Below are 25,878 nucleotides of genomic sequence, written 5' to 3' on the forward strand. Positions count from 1 at the left end.
GGAAGAAGGCCTGATTTTGGGGAATTGATATTCCATCATATCTGGGGGGGGTGGGTGGGGGTGGGGTGAATGGCGAACACAGTGTCCTTTAAAAAAAAACCCCAAAAAAAACGAAAAAGAACCACAAGGACTTTCTCAATGTCCTCAGTCTTTCCATGTGAAAAGGCACTTTAATGTCTCTTAGCAGGTCATAGTACTGCTGCAGTCATGAAATGGGCTCCCTCTCATTTTGAATTTAAAATAGGGGAAGCAGTGATGAGGTTAAAATGAGTTCAGATTCATAGAGTAGGACAATAACTGCATGTGACCTTAACATGAGGTCAAGGTCAAGAGATTAAGGTTGAGTGATGAAGCACTGAATGAACAGAGTAATGTGCAGTACTGTTTGAATGTCAGCATAGCTGTAAATCACACAGAAATCAGACTTGTATCTTTGCAGAAAGGGAAAGTGTGCTCAGAACAATTAGGACTTCATGTAAGGTAGCAAACCTTTTTAAGATTAGGAAGAAGGTTCAATGCCTGCTATTGGCTGAATGCTAATTGCTGCATAGCCCGAGAGCTCAGACTATCAGACTAACTATAAGAGGGCTGGAAATTATTAACGACACAGAGAGTGCAAACCAATCTCGAGTAATTTACATACTAAATCAGACCAAACACAGTACCTCTTATCACAGTCACAATTATTGATAACCCTTCCAGTAAATACGGTGTGCAATTTGTTATGCATTCCTAAGACAGTGGATTGTCTGCACGGTGCTACACCATGCCTGCATAATGAGCCAGTCCTCACACACCAAATGCCCTGAGACCTTATCTGGTAGCCTATTAACACTTATCCTGCTAGATAATGAACTTTTAATGACCCGAAAAGAAACTTTTCTGTTATAAAGAATAAAATAACATCACTTATAGTCACCGTGCTTGTTTGGGGTCTTTTTTTTGTTTGTTTGTTTTTTTGTTTTTCCAAGACATCTCCACGTCTTAAATTCTTCCCTGGCTTTGAGTATTCAGCCTCAGCAGAACTTGAATGGAGATTTTCTAGTTTAGCGATTTCTGCTCTCTACTTTTGAACAAAGGTAACGCTTGGTGATGGTAATAATGGGACTAGAGAATGTAAAGTACTAATGAGAATTAATGAGTGATTCTAAAAGAGAGTTTTTATGATCAGGACCCTCTAGAGGGAAGCTTCTGAAGTCAATTTTAGAGGTGGCAACAAAATTCAGTACAAATGATGTCAAACTTGCATAACGTTATAATCTCCAGTCACTACAGCAGATTAGTGAGTGTTGTAGTACGGCCATATGCTGGATACATCTCCAAGAATCAAATTAAAATGCCGAATTAATGGATAATTCAGATTATTTTGAAAAAAAAAAAAAAAATCCAACATTCTCACGAAAATATAACACAGCCAAACCAGGCAAAAATAGAGAGAGAAAAATAGTGAGCTGTGTAGAGAAGAAAGTGATTGCTGTAGCGCTTTAGCATGGAGGAAATAATTGGAAACACATTGTGTGTGTGTATGGTAGGTGGGGTGAGGGTGCCTAGACAATCTCGAATGAAGGTAGACCGTGGTGGAGATTCAGCTGTTAGATCAAAAAGAAAAGAAAAAAAAAAGATCAAAGCTTTTCGAATCCACATTGTTATCTACTACTACAATGCGCTGCCTTCTGGGGTCTTTTGTATTTCCATTCAGGTCTTATACCTCTCTCAGAGCTAAAAATGAAATGTTTTCTCAAGGCTTCTGTGTAGCACAATTCTCATATGTGTAGAAAAGCAAACAGTGTTGATCTGGGTAAACAGCAAAGCAAGCAAACAACAAAATGTGTCTCCCACTTCTTATAAAAAAAAAAGACTATGAAATGTAGTCACGGGTAAAACGTTGACATTTACAGCTAATTCACCATTTATTCTGTGTTTTCAAACTAATCAGCTGATTTACTCAAATGGTTATTTACCCATTTCAGTAGTAATATACTGCATAAATAACAACGTGTGTGTATGTGTGTTTGTGTGTGTGTGTATGAGAGCGAGATAGAGAGAGTAGGGAGAGAGATAAAGAGAGGCAGAGAGAGAACAATAGCATTGCGTTGTAGCATGGTTCGTGCAGAGAGATCTCTAGGTGAAAGTGTGCCTAGTCACAGCTTACAGAGAGATAGACAGAGAGAGGGAAATTGGTGTGGTGGCATATGTGACAGCATACACGGAGAGAAAGAGCGAGAGAAAAAGTGAGAAAACCCTTCTGCCTGGTTTTATTGCCTGAATTCTGACTGGAACAACAGCGTTTCTCTGGAGACAGACGGGTCAGCGCTTGTGATCCAGCACTCTGCTAATGCCTCTTATGCAGAAATCAATAAGACCAGCTCTGGGATATCCCAGAATTCATCATACTGACAGCCTGTGTTTGTGGCTCATAGATCGTTTCCAGCCTTTACAAGCAAAGTTCTGTCTCTAACCCTGCACACTGGGCAAGACACCAAAACCCATTAACTGCTCTTAGTTACACCACTGTTACCTGTCAAGAAGAAGGTTTTCATCATTTTCGCATCTTTTAAGAACAATTTTTCACCGATTTCTTAGAGATATATTCCAGCAGATTCTGCTAAAGCAGGAAAAAACCCCCAGAAAAATTACAAAGCAAAACATGCTTATATCTAACCAAATGCTAACTAGCGCCAGTGTTCGGTACCCTGACAACCTAAATCTATCACACCATTTTCAAAACCATGACAGACAAGGCCCACAACCAGAGAAAAAGGCTCAAAATAGGTTGTACATCTTGATAGATAAAAAAAAAAAAAAAAAGCTAGATAGTGCTTTCTGAGAGGAAAATGGAGGGGAGTATGGTAAATTGCTGAACGTCTCCCGGTCATAAGAGCAACTCGGTGATGGTGTAAATGCCTGAAGAGGTGGGGGGTACTGTCTGTGCTCTTGAGGACTTTGGAACAGGGTGCTTTTTCCCAGGTCATCACATGTTTGTGAGACTGATGGTAGAAGTGCCAGTCCTTCCTTGGATCGGAATCCGAGCACTGGCTGTCTCAAGCCAGTGCACACAGATGGTATTGTTAATGATGGAATTAGTCAGTGACAGCAACCAGGACAGAAAACCGCAGAGAGACAGACCCCAGTGCGGTATTTAATCACCTCTTTCAGAGGAACTTCCCCAAACCCTCCATTTTAATAAAGCCAATACAAGCCTGTTGCATTAGGTGGTCCTAAGACCTGTGTGTTTACATAGAAAACTGTAGGTATTATTCTAAAAATGCATGCAAAAAGGTATAAATGAACACATATTTACTGTGGCTTGTACCATCCAACACTTACTATGTCTGTGACATAATATGTGAATACACAAATAATACAGCACATTAGCAAACAGCACAGTCAGCCTCAGACATGAGGTTAAACAAGGTTCGTAACCTAAGGCCTGGATTCCTCTCTTGTGTCTGGGGATGGTGGGTAAAGGCAGACAGACAAATCCTATATATACTCACAGTTCAAAAGCTCACTGAGGCACTCTGGAAGTTTCTGGATGGCCGCTCCCTTTATTCCCTCTTTACTTCCCGCTGCCAAGACCGTGGCCGTACACACACACACACACACACACACACACACACACACACACACACGTACACACAACAACCCACAACGCTTCTACACTCTACACCCTGGGTCAGCCACCACTGGAGGCTAACTGAAAGTGGACACTGATGTGTTCTGAAAAGGATGACGCCGCACGCCTCGTTCCTGTGCGTTCCGAAACCACGTCGTGGTGGTGTTCCGAAAGAACGATCCCCCGAATTCAAATGGAAGCGGAGCGGTTTCCCTAAAGCTAAATCCTGAAACCGTGACCCTACGTGACTCCTTTCCCAAGAGTAGTCTGAAATCACAGTAATGAAAAAGAAACTTGAGGAGGAGAGGAAAAGAGTCTTCGTAAAAAACAAAGACTGTTCTAGACAAGAAATCATGAGGCCTTGGGGGTTAGGATTTCTTTCTGAATTTCACTGTTTTGAGGACAGAGGAACCACATTCCGGGTCCCTGGCTGCTTTACATCACGCTGTGACACCACTTGTCGGAGGAACGGACACCACACTGGGGTTGTTTTACTAAATGTTGTATTGTCTACACCAAGACTGAGGCTGTGTAATTATGTTGCCCAAAATACACAAGCTCTGAACAGCTACGACTTGTATGTGACAGCACAATAAAGTGTTTCAAAACCTATGGAAAGAAAAGTGACTCCTTAACAATTAGAAAATGCTTTCATCACAGCAGGTACAACAGCTACTCACAGAAAGAGACAGAGAGAGGGAGAGAGAGAATGTTGTGAGTGTGCTTGTTTGTGCGTGTGTGCAGTGTCAGATGGTGAATTGGAATATAATTTGATTTAGCAGGCCGAGGCTTGATTTTGGAACATCTCAATTCCACTCATCCTGATCAGCCAGCTTGCACTGTGCTCTCAAATGCCACTTTGCAAAACGATTCAGTGCTCACAGCTGCTTTACATTGTAAAATATTGCTAATTCTTTTTCCCCCCAAGTATCACAAGAAATGTCAAACTCTAATGAAAGTTAAAGACAACCTGCAGACATTACTGAGACATAGTCAGAATTGTGAAATATTTATAGTGTTGAGCTCTCTCTCTCTGCGTGTGTGTGTGTGTGTGTGTGTGTGTGTGTGTGTGTGTGTGTGTGTGGGAACGCACGTATGTGTAGATGTGCAGTCAGGAAGAATGTTCCTGTCTGTCAGTGTGAGATAGACACGTCTGTTTCCCGGTACGACAAAGACCTTGTGCATATAGCATGACAAGGTAGCGCTGTGATACTGCTTGCTTTCATGTAGATGGTGTCACTTACAGCTAGTCATCTGTTTGGTGAGACATACAGATATGTATAGATCAAATCAGAGCTGACAAAGGTTGGATTCAAACACTAACTACGCTGTCTCTGACTAAATGCTGACAAGCATTTTAGCGGGCTTACTAAAGATAGACTTACATTAGCTTCACTACCATAAGCACTTCTGAAGTCCAGGGAAGTGGCATTTCTCTACAACAGTTTAAATGTATGTTGAACTGACCAGCTACAACCCCAAATAACTTCACACAAGAACTATGTAGATATTTCACTCTCTCAAAAGTCAAGGGTAGCTTCTTTTTTTAAAAATCAGCTTAGCGACTATGCTACATTTATTGCTTAAAGCCAAAAGTGTATCAAGCTTTGGGTCTCCCAAGGAACCAGGCTGCCACTGATAGCTCTCCTACGAGTCACACATTCAGTCACTCCGTTTTGTTTGTAAATGATTGGATGAAGCTTCATGCTGCGAGAGGATAAAAAGGCGCGCTTACCTTTGGCCGTGATAGCGGGTGGTTCCCCTAGCAGTAACTTCAGCCTTTTAGCGTGAATCTTGCCCTGGTAATGTGATTGTGCCACCACGGCTGAGGTGAAGGACATGTTACACAACGTGCAGCACTTATTCTTGTCCACATCTCCCTCTTCGCTGCCCTGGAGAAGTTAAAATACAGTGTTTATGCAGACTCATTCTGAACCAACCTAAAACATTAACATTGGGCTAAACCTAATATCCTGGTAGCAGCATAAGCACAGTAATCTAACTCGTAAAAATCTGCACTCTTCCCAAAACCATGCTGAGTTCATGTTATACTTGTAGTTTAATTAAACTGTTTGATGTTGTAGTTAAATTGTAACTTCTTTAATCAACATATCTGTACATTAACGTAACTGATTTCAGAAAACTAAGAATACTACATTAGGATACCATAGCAAGTTCTATTATCTAGCTGTGCACAGAGCAGACATGTGAAGAGAAAAAACAGAAGAACCCTAAGCCTTGGGGACCAGGCCTGAACACATCTGCAATGGAGATTTGGAGAGCAACGGCAATGCCACAGTTCTATCACACTGTTTGGCATTCAAATAATAAACTGATCAAGAGTGACTTAGGGTGCTCTCTCTGAATTCACAGAGCGTTTTCATATGCTGAAAAGAAACACAGACTGATGTGTCCAGAGTAGGTCTGAAAGTTGAAAAAGGAGAAAAAAGAAAGAAAAAAAAACATACTGCTGTTAAGTCAGAATTTAAAAATAAATAAATAAATAAAATAAAAATAAAAAAATGTTTTCCCTCTTAAACCACTGAGGTCAAAAACTCTCAAGGCTTTAAGGCAGATGAACAGTGAGTGCATCAGCAAGTTAATTTCCCTCCGTCCCTCTGTCGCTGGGAGCAATAGACTTGGTGGCTTGTCGTTTTTCTCATTTTGTTTCCTGGTGGGATGCAAATGCCACTCAGCAGTTAAGGGACGGCGGGGAGTGAGCGATTGCTATCTGACTGCAACGGCCGCTCCCTGAGTCTCCATCTGTGCAGACTGCAGTTGAACACATTACCCCTCAGGATGCTACTCTGGAGGAGAAAAAAACCTGCCCTTTTAGACTGATGAGTTCATTTCTAAAGGGAATACAGAAAGAGAGAGAGAGAGAGAGAGAGAGAGAGAGAAAGAGAGAGACAGAAAAAAATATCCTGCTCGTTGATTTTAAAGGGGGAAATATGCATAGCAAATTCGCCAGTTTTAAATGAACCCTGAGAATGTTTATATTGTTTAATGGTGATATGAACACTCTCGGAATTCATTTAATGCTGGTGAATTTGCTGTAGGTAATTTCAACACGAAGGAGATACCTCTGTATAGCAATGCATTTAGGGAGGAATGAAGGCTAATTATTTTCATACTTTGAGTCAGAGTTAGGGATGGAAGGTCTGTTTATTGTCAGTGGTTTCAACTGAAAAGTTGACAAAAACCTTGCCAATGGGAAAATATGTCTTAATTTGTTGAATAAAATAGTTTGTACTGCTTGTACAGAGCTTGTACTGCCTTTATTTGGCATAAATGACATTATTTGCACCATTTGCTGAATACCTCTAAGCCCTACACATTGCACTTAAGGTCCACAGAGGCTTATACACTGGATTGATGTACAGTGCATGAAACTAGTAATAAACACACTAATGTTCCAGTTATGAAACAATCATCCTACTCTCTTACAAGTATTTTTTCCTTCAACCAATGGTACTTGTTTATCTGCATCTGCACTTGCTTATCTCTTCCACTTAAGTTTATGTCTTCTAGGCACTGAAGCTGTTAAAGTAAATTACAGTGCAGAAGTTTTATGGATAGTAATCAGAAACAACGGCGACCCTACAGCTCGGTTTCCAGTGATATGAATAAAACAGAGAGCCTGTTTGTGTACGTTTTCACAGTGGCTTCTTGTCATTAACATGCAGGAACGCCAAAGGAGGATGAAGAGGGACAGCAGAGGAGACACATGTACTGTGACATGTAGTTGTCCTTGAGGAGCCACTGTCTCACGTCACACACACACACACACACACACACACACGTGAACGCATTCATTCAAACACACACACACGCACACGCACTCATTCAAACACACACACACACACACACACACACGTGAACGCATTCATTCAAACACACACACACGCACACGCACTCATTCAAACACACACACACACACACACACACACACACACACACAGGCACTCATTCAAACACACACATGCACACGCACTCATTCAAACACACACACACACACACGCACACACACACACACACACACACACACACACACACAGAGACAGAGAGAAACTCTGTTTCTCCATCCCTGAGAGCAAAATGGATTCCCTTGTTCTGCAGAGCTGAACTGATTGCATTTGTAATGGTATACTCAGTTCTCTGTATGCAACACATCACAACCTACACAACGCATAAGTAAGGTAAGCAGGATTCCCTTATCTTCTGTGTGTGTGTGTGTGTATGTGTGTCTGCGTTTGTGTAGTACAGTTGCCATAATACACTTTAATGGTACATAGCAAGACTGCACAAACGCCTGTGGATGGGACTGCTTCACACACGAACACACACACACACACATACAGAGAAACAAATACATACACATTGTGTTGTCCTTCAGTGCACATACACAAAACATTGAAACTTTGAATCACACCAATATTTTCTGTCACTGCTAGTAGTGCCCTTTACACCACATCTCAGCAGATTTCTTACTTTTGAATTTTTTTCTCAGTCTTGGCTTTTAAAAATGACAGGAAAAATGACATTCGCAGCTATTCTTTCACACAAAATAGAAAACATGTGACTCATGTGTACCACAACAAAAGTCATTTCAAACGTGTCTCAGAAGACCTCTGCATCTGTATGTGTGTGTGTGTGTGTGTGTGTGTGTGTGTGCTGTATGTAGTTAAACCATTCTCATTTTGAGCAGGTTGCTGAGCATAATTACAATCCTGTTTCCAGAACATACTGCTGCAATGCACTTTTACAAACACGTAGTGAGGAAAAAAAAAAAAAAGATTTATGGCTTCGCAGTAGAATCGCTCCCCACTTCTTTCACGTACAATATAAAAAAAAATAATAATTTTGATTCGTAAGCAGTAAATTCCATTTTCTGTCAGCAATGAGTTGCATATTTCATCTTCGCCTCTACGCCAAGACGAATGTTTCAACGTGCCTCTGTTGAAATATAGGAATCACGCCATGCCTCACTGTAAAGGAATTTTGAACAATTCCATTGGAACACTTCAGAAACATTAGCACCACGTTCATAAGCGTTCTTCTGTTCTTAGCTTCCACACACTTGATCCCAGTGGGTGATCTGTTATTTCTGAACAGAGGGGATGGCCCAGTAGTCACTGACACTACTCTATAGAGTATATAGGGGGATGGCAGGTCAAGAAGGAAGATGCATTTTGGTCATTTTGCTAACAAGGGGGATGGCACCCCCCCCCCCGCATCCCCCTACAAATTGCCTACTGCTTGATCTTCTCTGGGTTCCTTGAGATTCCCTGACAGTCAGTCTGTTATAGTACTAGAACTGGACACAACAGTTGGGCTAATATTAGTGCAACTGCTGTGTGCAGAAACTCAGAAGAAATGGGACAGCTGACAGCTAAAGCTGGATAAAAAAAAGAATGATTCCTTATATTAAGGTGGACAGTCAAGTCTATTGCTGTAACGTGAGCTTCGCTAAAAAAAAAAAAAAAACAAGCTAGCGACTCAAGTGTGATCATCAACAATGTCCTGTGTGATCCTATTATCGCCAGGCATCTGACTCTAACAGTACTGTTACTTCACAGTAATGCTTCAAGATATGTGCTATTGTGAGGACAGAATGAAATATGAAACAGGCTGAAACACACACACACACACAAATACACAAACAGCGAGAGAGAGAGAGAGAGAGAGAGAGAGAGAGAGAAAGAGAAAGAGAGAGAGGATGTTGGACTCAAATGACACTACAGCTCATATTTTTTCTCTGTTCTCCAACTCTCTGTTTAAACAGGTGCATGTCTCAGTGCTCACATCCTTTTTTTTTACATAATCAGTATGTTTCTGTAACTTTTTTTTTTTCCAGAACTACAGATACTGGAAATATATAAGTGAATTAAATAACTTTTAAAAGGATTGTGTTCTAGCAATTAGCCTATTTTATATGTTTGAATGTTAAATGACGACATTTAATATGTAACATTTATGTAATATAAAAAATATATTTTGAATATGATGTCTTTTTGATACAACCCATGTTTGCTCTTTTTCCTACAAAAAATCACTGGCTCTGGCCCCTTACCCACATACACACACACACACACACACACACACGCACATATACGCACACACAATCTGTTTGATATTGCTGAAGGAGAAGAGGGAGCAACCAAGTGTACAACTGTCACATCGACTTCAATCAGTTTTGCTCGTCACACCTGTCCGCTGCTCCAGATCAACCGGCCGCGCTCTTCATCTGTTCCGCACACATGTGTTACAGTCACACAATCACCAGAACGGAGGACAGGCCGTCCCACGACAGATGGATGTTCACCAACAACACTGGTACACACACGGAATTCTCATAGACCACTTTGTGATTTACCAAAACACAACACGCACCGCTCTACATCACTGTGAACTCAAAATGCTGATTAATAACTAGCTTTTAATTTAAATGCTTATTTTTTTGTGATTAATTATTTACATTTTTATACAATGATACATATATATATATATATATATATATATATATATATATATATATATATGGAGGTTGGGTAACAAAGACGTGAAAACATACATGGTATACAATTTACAATATACACTCTGTACCTGCAACTGGGAACAAGGCCATGATCGGTAATAAAATGCCAAACTTGAGAGCTGTGGTTTACAGGAGCATATGAAATATAGCTGTGTCACTGGATAATCTTTTGATACAGATTACTGGGGAATAATTCTCATGATCATCTGTTTGTTGCTGCTAATAGCAAATTGGTGTCATTAGGGTGAACTAAACTCAGGGAGCTGTACAGGAAAACAGACATAGCCTCAGTCTTATTTATCTCTGGTCTCTTTGCTGTGCAGTAATCCCCTATTGAGGACCATGGTAGAGGTGAACCTGCTCATTTAAACTAATTACTCCTCTTACTGATGTGAGGAAGAGACTGATAGGCATCACAGCAGTTCCCAGAGACCTAGATACACACACACACGTGCGCACACACACACACACACACACAAAGGTCACAGAACTCCGGCAATGTATCATGGAGCTTGTTGCCATGAGAACATGTTGCCACGCCAACAGTGGCCAGCGCGGTCACTACACGGTTATTGATCAAAGTCAAACACACACTCTCTGAACCTGTTCTAGACTCTGCACAAGACACACAGGCAATTTAGATTTAGATAAAAGATTTACAAAAAGATAGCCAACTCTCTCTCTCTCTCTCTCTCTCCCCTTTTCTTTCACTCTTCTCTCCCCTCTCTCGCTCTCTCTCTCTTTTTCACAGCACTTAAAGTACTTACATTACACAGAGGTAAAGAATATAGTCCTGGGGAGGTCGGTTGATGACACAGTTATTAATCACTGACACTGTGGATTGTTACGGATATGGAGTTATATAAAACTGTGCCGTATGGAGGGATAATAAACATGTGTGATGGAGGGCTCCACTAGGCCATAAAAAAAAAAAAAAAAAACACTCTCTAGTCCTGCATGTATTATGCATACAGTATCTTAAAACTGCTCTAAGTGATGAAAGAGGGAGAAAGAAAGAGCAAAATACAGAAAGAAGGAGACGTAGAAAAACAACGAAAGAGTGAAACAGCAGCCAAAAATAGGTGAGGCTCCCTGACACCCTCACTGTCTCACAGTGTTCTCTCTCTCTCTGTGTCTCTCTGTGTCGCCTTGGAAAGACGAGACTCAGCCTTGATTTAAACACCGCTAATTAAATAGCAGCCGTGCTCGGATGGGATATTCAATCTGGCCAAAAGTTCTCCCCTGGCACTAATTGTGTCCTCTTTAATGGCTTCTGCATTGAGTTACAGTGCTAGAGGCCACAAGGAAGGGTTTTTAAAAGGTCCTTAGGGGACCATGTAGCTATTAGTACATTGTGCTGTCCCCTGATTGGTGTGAAGCAGCTGGATAAGGTAGTGAATGCCAGTTCTGAAATGACTACTGTTTGATTAGACAATGATAGAGAGGATGACAGTTTGATGTTGGAGAGGATGATAGACTGATGTTCTTTGAACAAACACACAGACAGTGGCTAAAGCCCAATTTATACTTCTGCATCGAATATACGCTGTAGGTACGGCGTAGGCTCTGCATAGCCACGTAACCCTATGCCATAGCCTGACGCGCACCTCCCTAGAACTGTAATTATGCGTCGCTGTGACGCGTGTCGAAGCAGACCACAACAACTGTGATTGGTCCGCTTGATTGGATCACCCTCCATCTGCTCAGTCGGTTCAATGGTCGTACACACCATCTCCTCCGATGTCTTCTCTCTTTTCTGTGTTGCAGTAATTTCAGTAAAAGTAACTGTTGTTCAACATTTATTAGCTCCTACTCCAACGTGATCCACTCAGTTTCAGTCGCGATTGAAATTTTTTGGCAAAATAATGAACTGAACGCTCATTATTTTGAGAGCTCCGTTTGTTTGTTCCCCAAAGTTTAGAAACTCCTTCTTTTGAACGTAAAACTTGTTTTACAGATATTGCTGTGCAAGAGCTGAATTCCGACTTTTTATTTAACATCACTCCATCGTTTGTAATGCACGAGGAAATCAACAGAGTGGCATAGAAATCCCACTGGAAACTAGTGTTTTGAAGGTTTCATTACAGAGCGACACAGACACACCAACGCAGAAGTAGAAATGCTCACAGGCCACTCGCGTAGGCTACGGCGTAGGCTCCGGGTACAGCCTACGCAGAAGTATACATCAGCCTTAAGAGTTGGCAACTGCGCATCATCAAGGCTTGATTGGATCCGATCACTGACTGAGATGTGTTGACAGTTATCACAAAAAAGAAAGAGGAAACGTGTAGTTCTTGATTTTTCAAAATGACCTGCATTGTGGAGGTTGTATGTCAGACTAAAGTTACAGTATCAGGTAATGTCCTGTAATTAGTCAATTACCCAGTCGTTAGTTTTCTACCCTTTTCTTAATTGTCCAAAATGATAATTATGCAACAGCAGATCATCAATTTTGCTATTTTGTAACAATTCCAGACTCGACACAACATCACATGAATATGATTAGTGAGATTATAAACAATGGTTCATACAGGAACTATAATATCCATTAATTCCATAGAGGGACAATAGTTTCACTGAGAGGGTAACATACACAGTGGCAGTCACAACAAATTCACCACCGATTAATCTTTAATGACTAAGATACAGAGAAAAAGAATTGCCTTCACCACTATAAGATACCCTAAAATCCTTTTCGAAAAAGAAGTGATTTAGTGACCTGTTCGACTTAAAAAAAGCCCTTTGTGTTTGCCAAAATTTCCACTTTCAGAGAACATTAACAAAAAGAACCGTGATATTTAAGTCAAAAGAAAAGGCCTAAGAACACACTGTACCACTCTGATGAACATACTGTATGGTCAAGCAGAAAAGACACCAAAAAAACAAACAAACAAAAAACCAAAAACAAAACAGTATCACTGGTTCAGAAAGTGCAGAAAAGGATACAAATATATTGACTGAACTTGACCGGATCATGCTTGTGATTTCCAAATGATGTAATTTGAGTAAAGACTTGCAAGTCGCACCAAGCACTCAGCACGTAACCTGCCATATCGACATGTCACGTCAAGTCTGTCTCCAACGAACCATTATCAATCATAGACACTTCAGGGTGAAAAGGTAGGCAGGAACCGGGACGACCCCTTGCATAATATAATTGGATGATGTCAGTGGTAAGAGACGTTTCATTGGCAGTTACTACATGACAATCAAATTACTGCTAAGAGCACTCATTCAGCCACCAATGTACTACTCTTATGACACTGAGATACCATCACACGCATTTCATTAGATAACGACATCAATCATTTTTCACCGCATCAGGCATTTCCAACACGAACGTCATGTTGTTTGAATTAGGGCAGCAATCTCCGGACGCTTGCTCAGTGACATGACTGCACTCAATCTTTCTCACTCAGTTCATCCTGAGTACGACTATCGGCGTGACTTTTTAAAAGTATCGACAGTATAGAATCCTCAAGTACAGACTGTCAAAAAGTTATGGTAATCCACTCAACGTAGTTACTAGACCATAGAAGTTCACTTGGCCTCGAGGTCTCAGTGTACCAAAACTAATGCAGAACCCTTTAAAAAACATTAACAGTCAAAAAGTTTGGGTGCTGTGGATTGTGCTTTTAAAGTGCTCTGTATAGCCCCAAGCCATAGCGCAGCACTGTCTCCATGTATCTTCACAGATTCCCTCCCTTTAAATTGCTTTTCCTTTTTAAATCAGCTTTTCTTTTTAAAAGCATTAACACCCAATAAGTTAGAGCACTCTAGACTGTTCAAATGCATACTGTAGCCTGAAGCTATTGCATTAGTCTAACATCCATTTTAAACAGGTTTAGATAACTCTTAACCCCCCCCCCCTCCCCCCACAAAGAAATGACTGTGGGTCTTTTCAAGGATCTTTTATGGAGGGGGGTTGAAACATCTGTTGAAGTTCAGGGAGGGAACTGTCGGTCCATTGCTAGTGCTCTGAAAAGGCTTCTTCTCTTTGGAACCTTTCTTTTTGTTTTCACGAAAGTTCATTAAGACTGGATCAGGGCCATCTTAACCCCCCCCCCCCCAAAAAAAATAAGCACCTCACTGCTTCACATATAAAGCGGCGCTCATAAATGATAGAGGATGCTAGGTGCTGTTTTAGTGGTTTTAGCGACTATATCCACTTCGGCTTCCACAACCTTTACAAATCGTTCGTTTGATGGCGCCTCAAGATGAATTTTTGAGTGGTTCAGTACACAGAGGCTTTGCAGTGCCGCAAATCAGACCGTGCGGACAGTCTGTCAGTACAAGACTTGAGAGCACTCATCAGATTTTCAGCACTTATCGACCCGGGGGGCTGCGGGCTAAACACACAAGCAACTGTCAAAATGACTTGAGCAGTGCTTTACACAAAATCAAGACGGGTTTCCTCTCTGTTGATAGAGTGCCGACCTGACGTTCTACAGTTTTTTTGCATCCATTTTCAAGTTCAGCCACGCATAAAAGGGGTTGAGCTATTTAACTCCGTGTTACTCTGACCGCGGCCAAGAGGGTCAAAACACAAATGGCAGAAATCAATAACAGAGAGAGTTCAATTAGAGACTACAGGCAGTTTCACACTTTTTACTGGGAAGTGGACCACAAATGGAGCAAACGACTTGTGTGATTATGATGAGAGGACAACCTAAATCAAATGGCCACTGAAATGATAAAGGACATACAAAAAGACCGTCACTGCCAAATGACGGGGCCCATATTTTCTTGTTATACAACATAATCTGACCTAGAAGAAAAATGATTTTGAGCAATGATTTGAGACACTGAGAGGTAATTCAGTGGTTGGAGCAGACACTGTATGTACTTACATTGTCTGTTCGAAGCTTCTTAGCTGGACATCCTCCATCTACGGGATGCAACATGTAGTATAGACGGACTTTGTTTGCATGTTTTCGACTCTGGAGACAGGGAGAGAAGAAAGGACAATAACTGTTATTATGAAATGAACATAAAACCACGGTACTCTGCCAAAAGTAGTTGGGGGCTGCAATTCTACATTCAGCATCTTATATCTGATATGTGGTTTGACATTGGTAGCTCACAAATGCCACGGCATAATCCAGATCGTAAGAGAGTGAAAGGCATGTTGTTTCTTTCCAACTGCAGGTGTGAATTGATGTTAGGTTTTCAAAGACTTTTCTGTTAAGCATGAGGTGAAGTGAAAAATTCAAACGGCTGCAGTCAACCATAGGCAATCCAGCCCAACCACAAGGCCAATAAATAATTACGACGACAGCTGCCATTAAGAGAGCGGCAGGCCACACATCACAAACCCATTGATTCCTCTCCTGTGACAGGATAGCTGCTTTTTCACGGGGTAAATCAATTCAGCTTTGAGTTTATCTGAAAATGATGCCAATTCATGATGAGGTTTTTATAGAGCTCTTGCTAGTTAGTTATTGAGGAAAAGGAATAGGAGAAAGAGCGCAGCAGCCATATCAACCAATTTCAACCAAGCCATTTTGTTTTCCTATTGAAAGGGCAAGTCATTATCTTTCTACACTTCTGGAATGTTCTCTGAATGTCATGTGTGTCTGATAGCCCAAAAAGATGACAGTTGGATGTCTACAGAAAAACCTTGACAAACAAACTGATCCTGTTAACTTGTATTGAGAAGTTGGCTTAGCAAAACCTATTTGTCTACCCTGCCAAAGTCTAGAGGAAATATTGCAGAGGGAGACATTTTGATCTTTTTTGATGAGAAAGGGGGAGAGAGAGAGAGAATGAGAGAGAGAGAGAGAGGATCCAGAAGGTTATTGCAGCAGACAGACAATGAGAAGAAATGAGACAATCATTCTGGGCTTCTCTCCAATCTCTTGGGTCTTGGGAAAAATACTTTTCTTACTTTCTTTTAAATCAGCGTCAATTTACTCCTGTATTTCTCTCTAGCAATCATACTGCAGAGACAATACAGCTGCAGAAAATAACACACTTAAAACTACTTTCAAAACCATCCCATATCCCCCAAATCCATCATATGTGACACTTTCGTGCATTTCACGTACAAGAAGAAATCTTTTCTAGAATATATTCAATTCTATTATCCTTACTGAAACAGGGCAAAAGGACAAAGAGGACCTGACCTGGCTTGGTGGATATTTTTGGCATTAGCCCAGTATGGTCCTCAAAGGTCATTTCCTCTCCCTCAGGCAGCTGGAATAATGTGATAATAAGCAATACCTAATGGTGCATTCAACTGTAGCAAGGGAAGGAGGGAGTGTCAAATTATGCTCAGAACACTGGAATGGTGTTATTGATCTAATGGTTGCACACTATCTATGCCGAATAGCCGACGGTTGCCCTCACCAGAACTGCAACGCAAAGGGATTACTGTAATGGACACGAGGAACGTAGCTTGTCGCTACGCTACGTTAGCAGATAGGAGGTACAAAGTTTGGGAATGAAAATGGAAAGTATGAGCGACTCCCAACGCAACAGTGACTCAGTTCCAAGACCCTGAAGAGGCCTTTTTGTCCTTACTTCCTTTCCTTTGTCTTTTGTCTGATTTCATAAAGACCAGATGGATGTGAGGAGTCTGATGAGAGCTGCTGCCATTTTGCTCTGTTTCAAAGAGTCTATATTTAGAACTTTTCTAATGAAGGGGAAGAGGAGAGGAAAAGCTGCCATTCTAGAGGAGGTTTTTCTTTTTTTTTTTTTTTTTTTGGAAAGGAGCCTGGGGAGAGATGCTGGTCTCTGTATGGCAGAACCAGATGGCTTGGGACTCTGCTTGACTGGCATTGTTTGATTCCTATAGTACAGTTTGTATTGGTGTGTGTGCGTGTGTGTGTGTGCGTGTGTGTGTGTGTGTGTGTGTGTGTACGACAGACCGGCAAAATCCCAATTTGTGCTGTCATGGGATGAATGAAAAACATACCAGCTGCTATGGTAACCTGTGTTTGGGTGGTCTCACCATAGTTCAGGGGCTAGACTCACAAACACATGTCCTTTGTATAAAAGACTCTGCAACTTTTCATAAAGTCTACATTAAATGTTGTACACTTTATGAATGCTGTGACAACAAACGATATATAAATAGTGAGTGAAAATAAATGCTCTCTGTACAGCGTAGGATATTAAATCTGAGAATATTGGAGAGACAAAAAAAACGCTGCATTCATGACACTTAACTCTAGCCTTTATAAATTATTCATACCTATTGGGCAAAACAAAATAATTTGCTTTTCTAATTGATAATGGAACAACACTGTCATCTCAGATAATCAGGGCCACTTATGTTGGTTTCTATCGGGTGGCTCTTGTGCCTTCAAAATCTGCCCATGGGAGAGTGAGGTAAATGCCCTGTCAATTCATGTTACATGGTGACTTGACTCTTACATCGGCACTGGCAGGAGGTTGCCTGGGTGCTGCTGCCGCCAGTTGTTTCTGGTTGGTTCTGGGGCATTGTCAATACTAATTTAGTGCATGGCCAAATTTCATTACTGTAATCCACATTGTACATGCTCTTCACTCCCTGAAAAACAGCAACCAGGAATTCTGAGAGGAGTGATCTATGTTAAATATTCCGATAAACAACATTTAAAAATATCCGTTGCCATTCTATGGTGCTTGTATTCAATGAGAGAGCTTTCTCTCTCGTTCTTTCTTTTTATGATTTCTCTCTCTCTCTCTCTCTCTCTGTCTCTCTTCTCCCTCACAGTCACCCCTCACCCAGACAGCTAAGCAGAGTGACAGAATGTCATGACAGAAGTGGGATTACACAATTCAGACACAGCTCTTGGCAGGAACCCTTGTATTATGCTGAGTATAGATCACAAGACAATAGAGGAGCACTTGTGCCAACACTTGACGGAGTGGTCGGTGGAAAAAAAAAAAGAAAAACACAAAAGGGGAAAAAAAAACTAGGCCATTCTGACACTGTCTCTCTAGACTAACTTAAAAGCTATCATCAGCAGCATTGAACAAACCCCCAAAAGCAAAAAAAAAAAACAGCGACAAGAACTATGTGTTCCATTTTCACAAATCAGTCTTCAGTTCCCACTTCAAAAAAAAAAAACCCTTGCCCCTCCTACTTCAATGAGATGTACTCATTTCAAAAATGCTCAGACAAATCCTCTTCGATTATAAAACCAAACTCAGAGCCTAATTCAATCAAACTGCTTTTGAATTCCTGGTGTCACATTGAAATATTTGGCATTTTGCCACTGCACAAAAAATGGCACCCGTCCTCCAAAATTAACAGCCCAGAAAGCAAAGGAAATTCTCACAATAGCTAAGATGCTAAATATGTTTAATCGAAAAGGAGATGTCGAGTAGGTAGAATTCCAAACTTAGCATGTCATGAGATTGACTACAGGACTACAAAAATCAAAGGTTATCTGCCAAAATGCTTCCGTTAGCCAGCAATTTTATTTAGACATGGGGCAGCACATACGATATTGCTGCATATGGAGTGAAAAAAAAGGACATCTTGTCGATTCACTAAGAAATATCTTTAATGTCCATTTAGCAGTGCAAAGCTAAAATTATGAAATCTGTGATCTTTTTTTTTTTTTATCTAAAAGCCATTTATGCTAGAGCATCATCACTCTGATTTCTTTAACGCACAGTTTTAAACTGTTTATATGAACATTTAAATTCCAGCCAGACTGCCTGCTTCAAGACATGGAGATTCAAAAAGGGCAATCTAACATTCACACTAAACGTTGAGAACTTCAATGTTTTTTCTCGCTGAGAAGTTAAGTGCTGTCACACACTTTTTAACGCTTCACCTCCTGTGCTGTTTCAGCTTTGTTTGGAAAGAAGTGTTTTCTCCCATGTGGGGATGAAAAAAAAAACCACAACCCTGAAAATGATTAGTTCTCTCAAAAACACACATGACAAAATGGGGGGGATCAATCCGATTTCAGTTAGAAACCTAACGCAATGAAATTAAGGGATCTTTGAAGGGAAATGAAGGGGAATTATTTGAACATTTGGCAATCTGTGGAGCGCTGTATAATCTCAAAGACAGCAATGGCTAAGGATTCTCCTGGAGAATTTCGTTCCAGCACTAATCTATCACACCTGGGTTTTAATATTCAGATGATGCTAAAGACTTTGATTAGCTGAAGTAGGTCTGTTAGATTAGAGTTGGAAGAGAGGCTCTGGATCTCTAGGAGAAAAAGGAGCCAAGAGTGATCTAAGGGAAACAGGGACAACAGAGGGAATTCATTAACATTCAAATAGTGGCTCGGGAGTAGACGACTTCTCACTACATCCACGGACTATTAAAACGTTATATTTCTCCTTACGTTTGACAGACTGTCAGAGCAAACCTCATTTTCATTCCTTATAGCTTCAGAAAGCCTTTGTTCTGCTCATTAGCACAATCTGTACATGACTGGTTTGGCATTCGTTCTCTTTCGGATTGAAAATGCATGGGCTCTGATGATAAATATGTTACTTTAGGGTAACATATTTATCATTTTAAGGCTACGCTAAAAATACAAAGCAACAGCTTCTTTATTTTTCTTTGTTTTGTCAAGGCTTTATGCATCCACTGTTTGTGTGTGTGTGTGTGTGTGTGTATGAGAAAGAATGTGTGATGAAAGACACACCAGCGAAACATACTGGGATGACTCATGTTTGAATCTTAATGGTGTTTCCTCTTCCTAGAAAAGAAAACTGTAATCTGTCCAAATGTACTTGGCTGGTCGGCTTTTCTTTGAGCAAATAACAATGGAGAGGCTGTATCCAAGGCTCAAATTTGTATGTACATGTCAAAAATACCACCCCCCCCCCAAAAAAAACACATTGTGTTTCAAAGCGCTATGTCATAACTGACCCAGCAGATTATAACATTGCTGAAATAGCATTCTAGATGTTCACTGTGTAGAACTTAAACACAAAAACCTCGGTTGTTTATAATTTAAGGATGGTCTTCGCTCCAGCTGAGATAGGCATGCTCATCATAGATCCATTTTTAAATGAAAAAAAAAAAAAAATCCCATGTAGCTTAGCATATTTATAATTTTTTTTTTTAACAACATCTTTTTCACTGCTTTACATGTTCATTTGAATGGAGTATGTTGCAGCACCCTGAATTAATTATCCTTCAAATGTTTTGCTTTGATGTTAATATAAACTAATATAAAATAGAAATGCTCCAATTTCACCCTCGCCAGCTGACCATATGTTGATTATACTACATTATACAAGTACTAAACATGGGGATGACAACAGGATTTGAGAGAAATCTAACAGTCATTTAACATTGCAGTCCAATAAACAAGTGCATACGGAACAGCCTAACAACATTAGATAATCCTGTATGATGCTCCATTGTCCTAAGTATGTCATTTGTCCTGTCAGAACCAAGCTATTTTTCATCGGTACAGATGAATAGATGGTAACCAATAATAACGTCCTATCGAATATTATACAACATTAACGAACCTGTAAATGCAAAGTATATCACGAGAAGAGGTATAAATAAAACTTGACTGACATAATTTCACCAATTTTCCACGTGAATTATTATTCCTCGTCTGACTGCCAAAGAGTCAAACTCCCTCTTGAATTCCCACATCAGGCACCGCAATCCACTTTCCACAGATCTGGTCACATCTACATAGATCTCTGCATAATGCATAGAGACAAACTAAAGGCCTAATTACATCTAATCTACAACTGTACACATTTGTCCTTTATGGTAGGTCTTCCAAGGCCAGTGTTCATAGAGGCAGTTGTTGGCAGAGCATTGTATGTTCCATCCAAAATATTCTATATTGTTACATAATCTATATGAACATTATAAAACGGCATTTGTGAGATGTTTGTCTTTGGGGGCTGATAGTATCACCAAAGACCAAGCATGAATATTAATCTCTCCGGTTCTCCCGTTCTTCATCCTGCAACATGCATTATGTAGGAGCCAAGAGTGCTGATTCTGTGGGGTTGCGTGAACAAAATACACCGGCCATGGGGGTCAAAGAAGAAAAAAAAAAAAATTATACGAATAGCAAAAAACGGAGAGGCTTGCCATTTCGAAATCGCAGGAGGAAAAGTGACTATGCAGACGAACGCTGGCAAAAATGATCCGGGCACCACAGCCTACATAAGCAACATGAATGCACATCACATGTAGAGAGCTCATACAAAGCTTGACATGTGAATGACCTTTAACCTAATTAACTCTGCATGCAGTCAACTCATGAGGACTCCACCGTGCAAACGTCTCTCAGCAGTGTGGCATGTCTTATAATTTACAGTAACCCTTGTTAGAATGTATTAATCATTGTTCATTGTTATGAACACACCACTTCACAAATTCGTGTCTGCATATATATATATATATATATATATATATATACACACACACATACATATATATATGTGTGTGTGTGTGTGTGTGTATACACAGGAGACTACAGCATGGATGAAACTGTAAGCCTCTAAGCATTGATATTCAAAACCATTCACATTTACACAGAATTTCAAATAACTGTATGGAGACCAGTCCAAGAAAGGGAAGTAACAAACATGTGAGGTTGAAAGGGAAACGGTCTGGCTGTAATTCTCAGGCCGTGGGACAAGAGAGAGTTGGTTTCTACAGTCAGTATTGAATTCATGCATCATATGACTCATGTAGCACATTGATTTTGAGGTGCTTGGTAATTTATACAGCTTATTGATAGTACAGAAAGCAGCAGTTAGAGGGAGATAAGATTGAAGTTGGCACCTCTGTGTATAGTGTGATGACTGGGTGATGAGTGCACAGGGTAACTGATGTTGTTAGTAGAGACAGATAAAATTTGCAACTGGATGACTCAGCCCAATTTAAAATAGTGCACTGCCAAAACCAATGTTCATGTCCACAAGATGTCTAATACATAAATAATGCCAATTTACTTACATGCTTTTGAAATGAAAAACATGCCTTTCCAATCCCCTTCTTGAAGACTGTGTCTTTGATGCTTCAGACATGGGGATTAAAAGCTCATTTCAGGGGGAAAAATTGCACCCTCAGCATAATCCAGGAAACCGTGACCTGAAAGCTAAATCCTTCCCGCTCATTTTTAACTTAGATCAGCCACAACAGTACAGATTCCAGAACGTTCCGCTGAATCCTGAGGAGGCTGAGGGGTGTCGAAATTTAGATCAACAGATAACGTGGCTCCTCAAGTAGTTTACTAAAATCAACTGAACAACAATGTTTAATTTTGTATTTCAAATGAAATATTTTATAATTTCATAATTTCTTAATTTTCATAATTTAATAATATGCCATGGAACAAAATTTACTGGTGTAGTAAAAAAATTATGACTTCATGGGAGACTGAGAGATCTTCAAAGATAATGAGGTTCTAAATTAAGTTGTCAGAGTGATTACATCATAAACTAAGGAACAGGAGATTCTTGATTAAGCTGACAAGGGGACCATAGGACATAAATAGAGCATTAGAGGAAAGTACAATCAAGGTCTCTTCTTAGCTAACGCTAGCATTTCACCCAGTATCTGAAATCACCTGTGTGAATCTGAGATGGGAGCAGAGTTTAAACTCCACCTCCGGCTAGGTCTCCATGTAAAGTGTCACTCCGTGTTAGCATTAGCGGGGCAACCGGTGCTAAGCTAAACCCCCTTTTGGCAGATGACAACAGACTTGCTGCTAACTAGCCACACGCGCTAAAATGAAAACAAAATGAATATTTAACACACCCAAGGCTGCATAACCTTCATGTTATCTTCAATCCCTGTCTGAGCAAATGCATTCTGTCCCTAGGCCTGGTCAGTTCACATTACTCTTCTCCTGTTTCTGAACTTGGATAAAGTCTTTATAGAGTCATTACTCTTTCTAACCCCATAAACTGACCACACGGAACACACAGTCTCTCTCTCTCTCTCTCTCTCTCTCTCTCACACACACACACATATCTTTGAGCTTACACAAAATATTGATGAATCAAGAGCAAGGCTAGAGAGTCACCAATCATCATCACACTATTTTCCCAAGTGAGACATTATGTGAGAATAAAGAGACAAAACTGTGTCTTATATGAACTTTTGCGCCAACACAGACAATAGAGAATAGGGGATGTGTATAGTATCCATATAAAGCCCAGTAAGAACACTTGGAACTCTTACATCCAAAGGTTCTCTGACATCACATATGGCCAATTGTTACATCACAAGATTTTGAACTGACATAGAATCTTTCATGCAATTCTGGAAATTGGTCATGATCACAAGAGTCATATTCTCACTGCTTCGAATATGAACCTCATGATCCTTAAGGAGGCCATGAACTGGTCTTCCTAATGTTGAGGTATAGGTTCAGTTCATTTAGGATCGGGTAAAAAATGTAAATAGACAGTGTGCTTTGTGAGGATGTAAGAGACACTCAGACAGTAAATGGAACTTACCTCATAATGGGCAACCCTCTGTGACTCAGAAATGAGTTGAGCACTGCAAACTTTGCAGTAGCTATCTGTGAAAAGGCCCTGGTCCACCTCTGTTGACTTCATCTGTAAATACAATAAATACAGAAGAAGGGGTTTCTTCAGTCTCTCTCTATTCCCAAATAACGGTGTAAATACAATTTAACTGTAATTACTCATTATTAAATTATTTAAGACATCGTTTATGTTTTTGCATGAGATTAGGGTAATTGTTTATCATGGTCCGTGATATTGTGGCAATGAATTGTTACAAGACATATTACATTGCTGTTACACCAGTGGTCACAGAGGTATAGGAACAATACAATCTCTTCTGTATTTTCCCATGCAAACACGACATAATGCAAAATCATAAAGGTACACTGCCTTTATAAAAACAATGTAACAACCCACCCTACCATTTTATGTAGTCATTTCATTCATTACACGTTGATAAAAGCATGTTGTTTTGGTCTCGTTAATTCTCCCAGGATTCATTGCACTCCAAAGCACAGTGTCAGTAATTTTTAATATAGTATGGAGGACTGTGCCTTTTTCCTCTTTACTTCTATTGACCTCTGCAAATTGAAAACATCCATAAAAAGTCAGCATCAAAATGAATATGTGGTTGCAGGATGGAGTGATAACTTAACAAAGACAAGCTGATAAATATTTCATAACAGAGAATCCATGACAATCAATGACATTTCAGGTCTCTTTTCTGTGAGAATTTTTGACAATAACGATCCACAAAAAAAAAAAAAGATTATCGATCAGTCAATCTATTCAACCAATCACTCAATTAATCAATCCCATTGTGCTCCAATATTGATAAAAGAATGAGAGCAAATTAAGATTCTTCTGTCATTTGACTTTCTTGCCAAGAGGCAGAGATGAATAAATTAAATGTAACATTAAAACTGAGAACGTTGTTGAATCATTTCAGTTCTTTATGCTTCATGTTTTTCCAAGAAACAAATAGAGGTGTTGTAGAGGTGTAATATATCATGCAGTGTCCTAGATTTGTGAAAATACTGCTGCGTAAAATATTCAAAAAAAAAAAAATTGCGATGAGAATCAAGCTGTGATCTGGGTAATGGTGCCAAGCTCTACGTGAAGACGGGCTGGTACACATTATAACTCTCTAAAGTCACCCTGGAGTGAAAATCTGAGCGATTTAGCTTTTTTAATCATCATTAACATGAAATATAGATAGCCCAATTACATCATATCTCATTTTAAGTTTGCTTTTTAGATCCTGAGATTGTAACCTGCCAGGTAACCAACCCCTGATTTTCAACCTCTTCTTGTAGAGATTTCTCAGCTGCTATTTGTGATGTCATGAAAAGCCTTATTTGCATACACCCAATCAGACGCACTGAATTCAGATGGCAATTACTGGTAGTTAACATACCTACTTTAGCCACTGGAATATTCCATCGCACCCTCTTTCATCAGCCTTTGCTGTTTTAAAAAGCTAATCTTCATTCTTCACAATGTCTCATGTCATCATTCCCTCTTGCCTTTGTTAGTAGCAGAGACACATCAAAGTCTTTATATAACCCAAAGCCTCAGCAAGGGGTAGACATTATATTGAAGTCAAGCTGTAATTCCTGTGTGCCGTCACTGACAGCTCTGACTGGTGTCTGCAATATACATGTCAGATGGTCTGCCATACTGCTCCTATTAATGTTCATGTAATTTTGACAGCAACCAGGTTAATCTGGCTGAGAGAGGCCGAATTTCTTTTTTTATTCAAGTTAATAATTTAAGTAACCATTGCTTACCAAAAAAACCCTTAAAAAGGTGAGCAGGAATGTTTTTTTTTTAAATCTGTTCTTTTTAAAGTTCTTGGTGATACATTATAAAACGTTCCACCCAAAAAATGCAATTTTTAAAGCAACTTCTTTTCATACTCATCAAACATCCTTGATGCAGTTTAATTTCGGCCATCAGTACAAACTTGTTTTCATCTCTCTTATAATTACAAATAGCTCAAATAAAGTGACAGACACATCTGCTACATCTGATTTAAATCCCAACTCTAAACTATGACACATCAAACATCTGAACACTTAGCAAAAACCTTTCATTCATCAGCCTTCCAAACTTAAATAATGATCTTAACGATCCCCTCAACAGCTCTACAACTGGATTCACACTCCAACTGGATTCAACTAATTCAATGTGAAGTCACCTAGAGTCCCTTTGAGCGATCCAGCAGCGTTGTCACCATTTTTAAAAAAAAAATCTGTTTGATACGCCCCAAAACAAGGTGACTTTGGGGAGGCATTTCTCAAAAACA

The 25,878-nt window shown here is 40.0% G+C and overlaps 1 protein-coding gene across 1 annotated transcript in view; it reads right to left on the reverse strand.

Moving 5' to 3' along the window:
* The window catches only part of zmat4a (zinc finger, matrin-type 4a), a 56,501-nt gene that overhangs the window by 20,462 nt on the left and 10,161 nt on the right, over positions 1 to 25,878 (reverse strand). The window contains exons 2-4 of the mRNA XM_030791946.1: positions 23,559 to 23,660; positions 15,005 to 15,094; positions 5,352 to 5,508 (exon numbers count right to left, since the gene is read on the reverse strand). Of these exons, the coding sequence (XP_030647806.1) occupies positions 5,352 to 5,508; positions 15,005 to 15,094; positions 23,559 to 23,660 (349 nt within the window). The remainder of the gene's footprint in view (positions 1 to 5,351; positions 5,509 to 15,004; positions 15,095 to 23,558; positions 23,661 to 25,878) is intronic.

Source organism: Chanos chanos, chromosome 14 (assembly GCF_902362185.1).
Source record: "Chanos chanos chromosome 14, fChaCha1.1, whole genome shotgun sequence".
Lineage (NCBI taxonomy): Eukaryota > Metazoa > Chordata > Actinopteri > Gonorynchiformes > Chanidae > Chanos > Chanos chanos.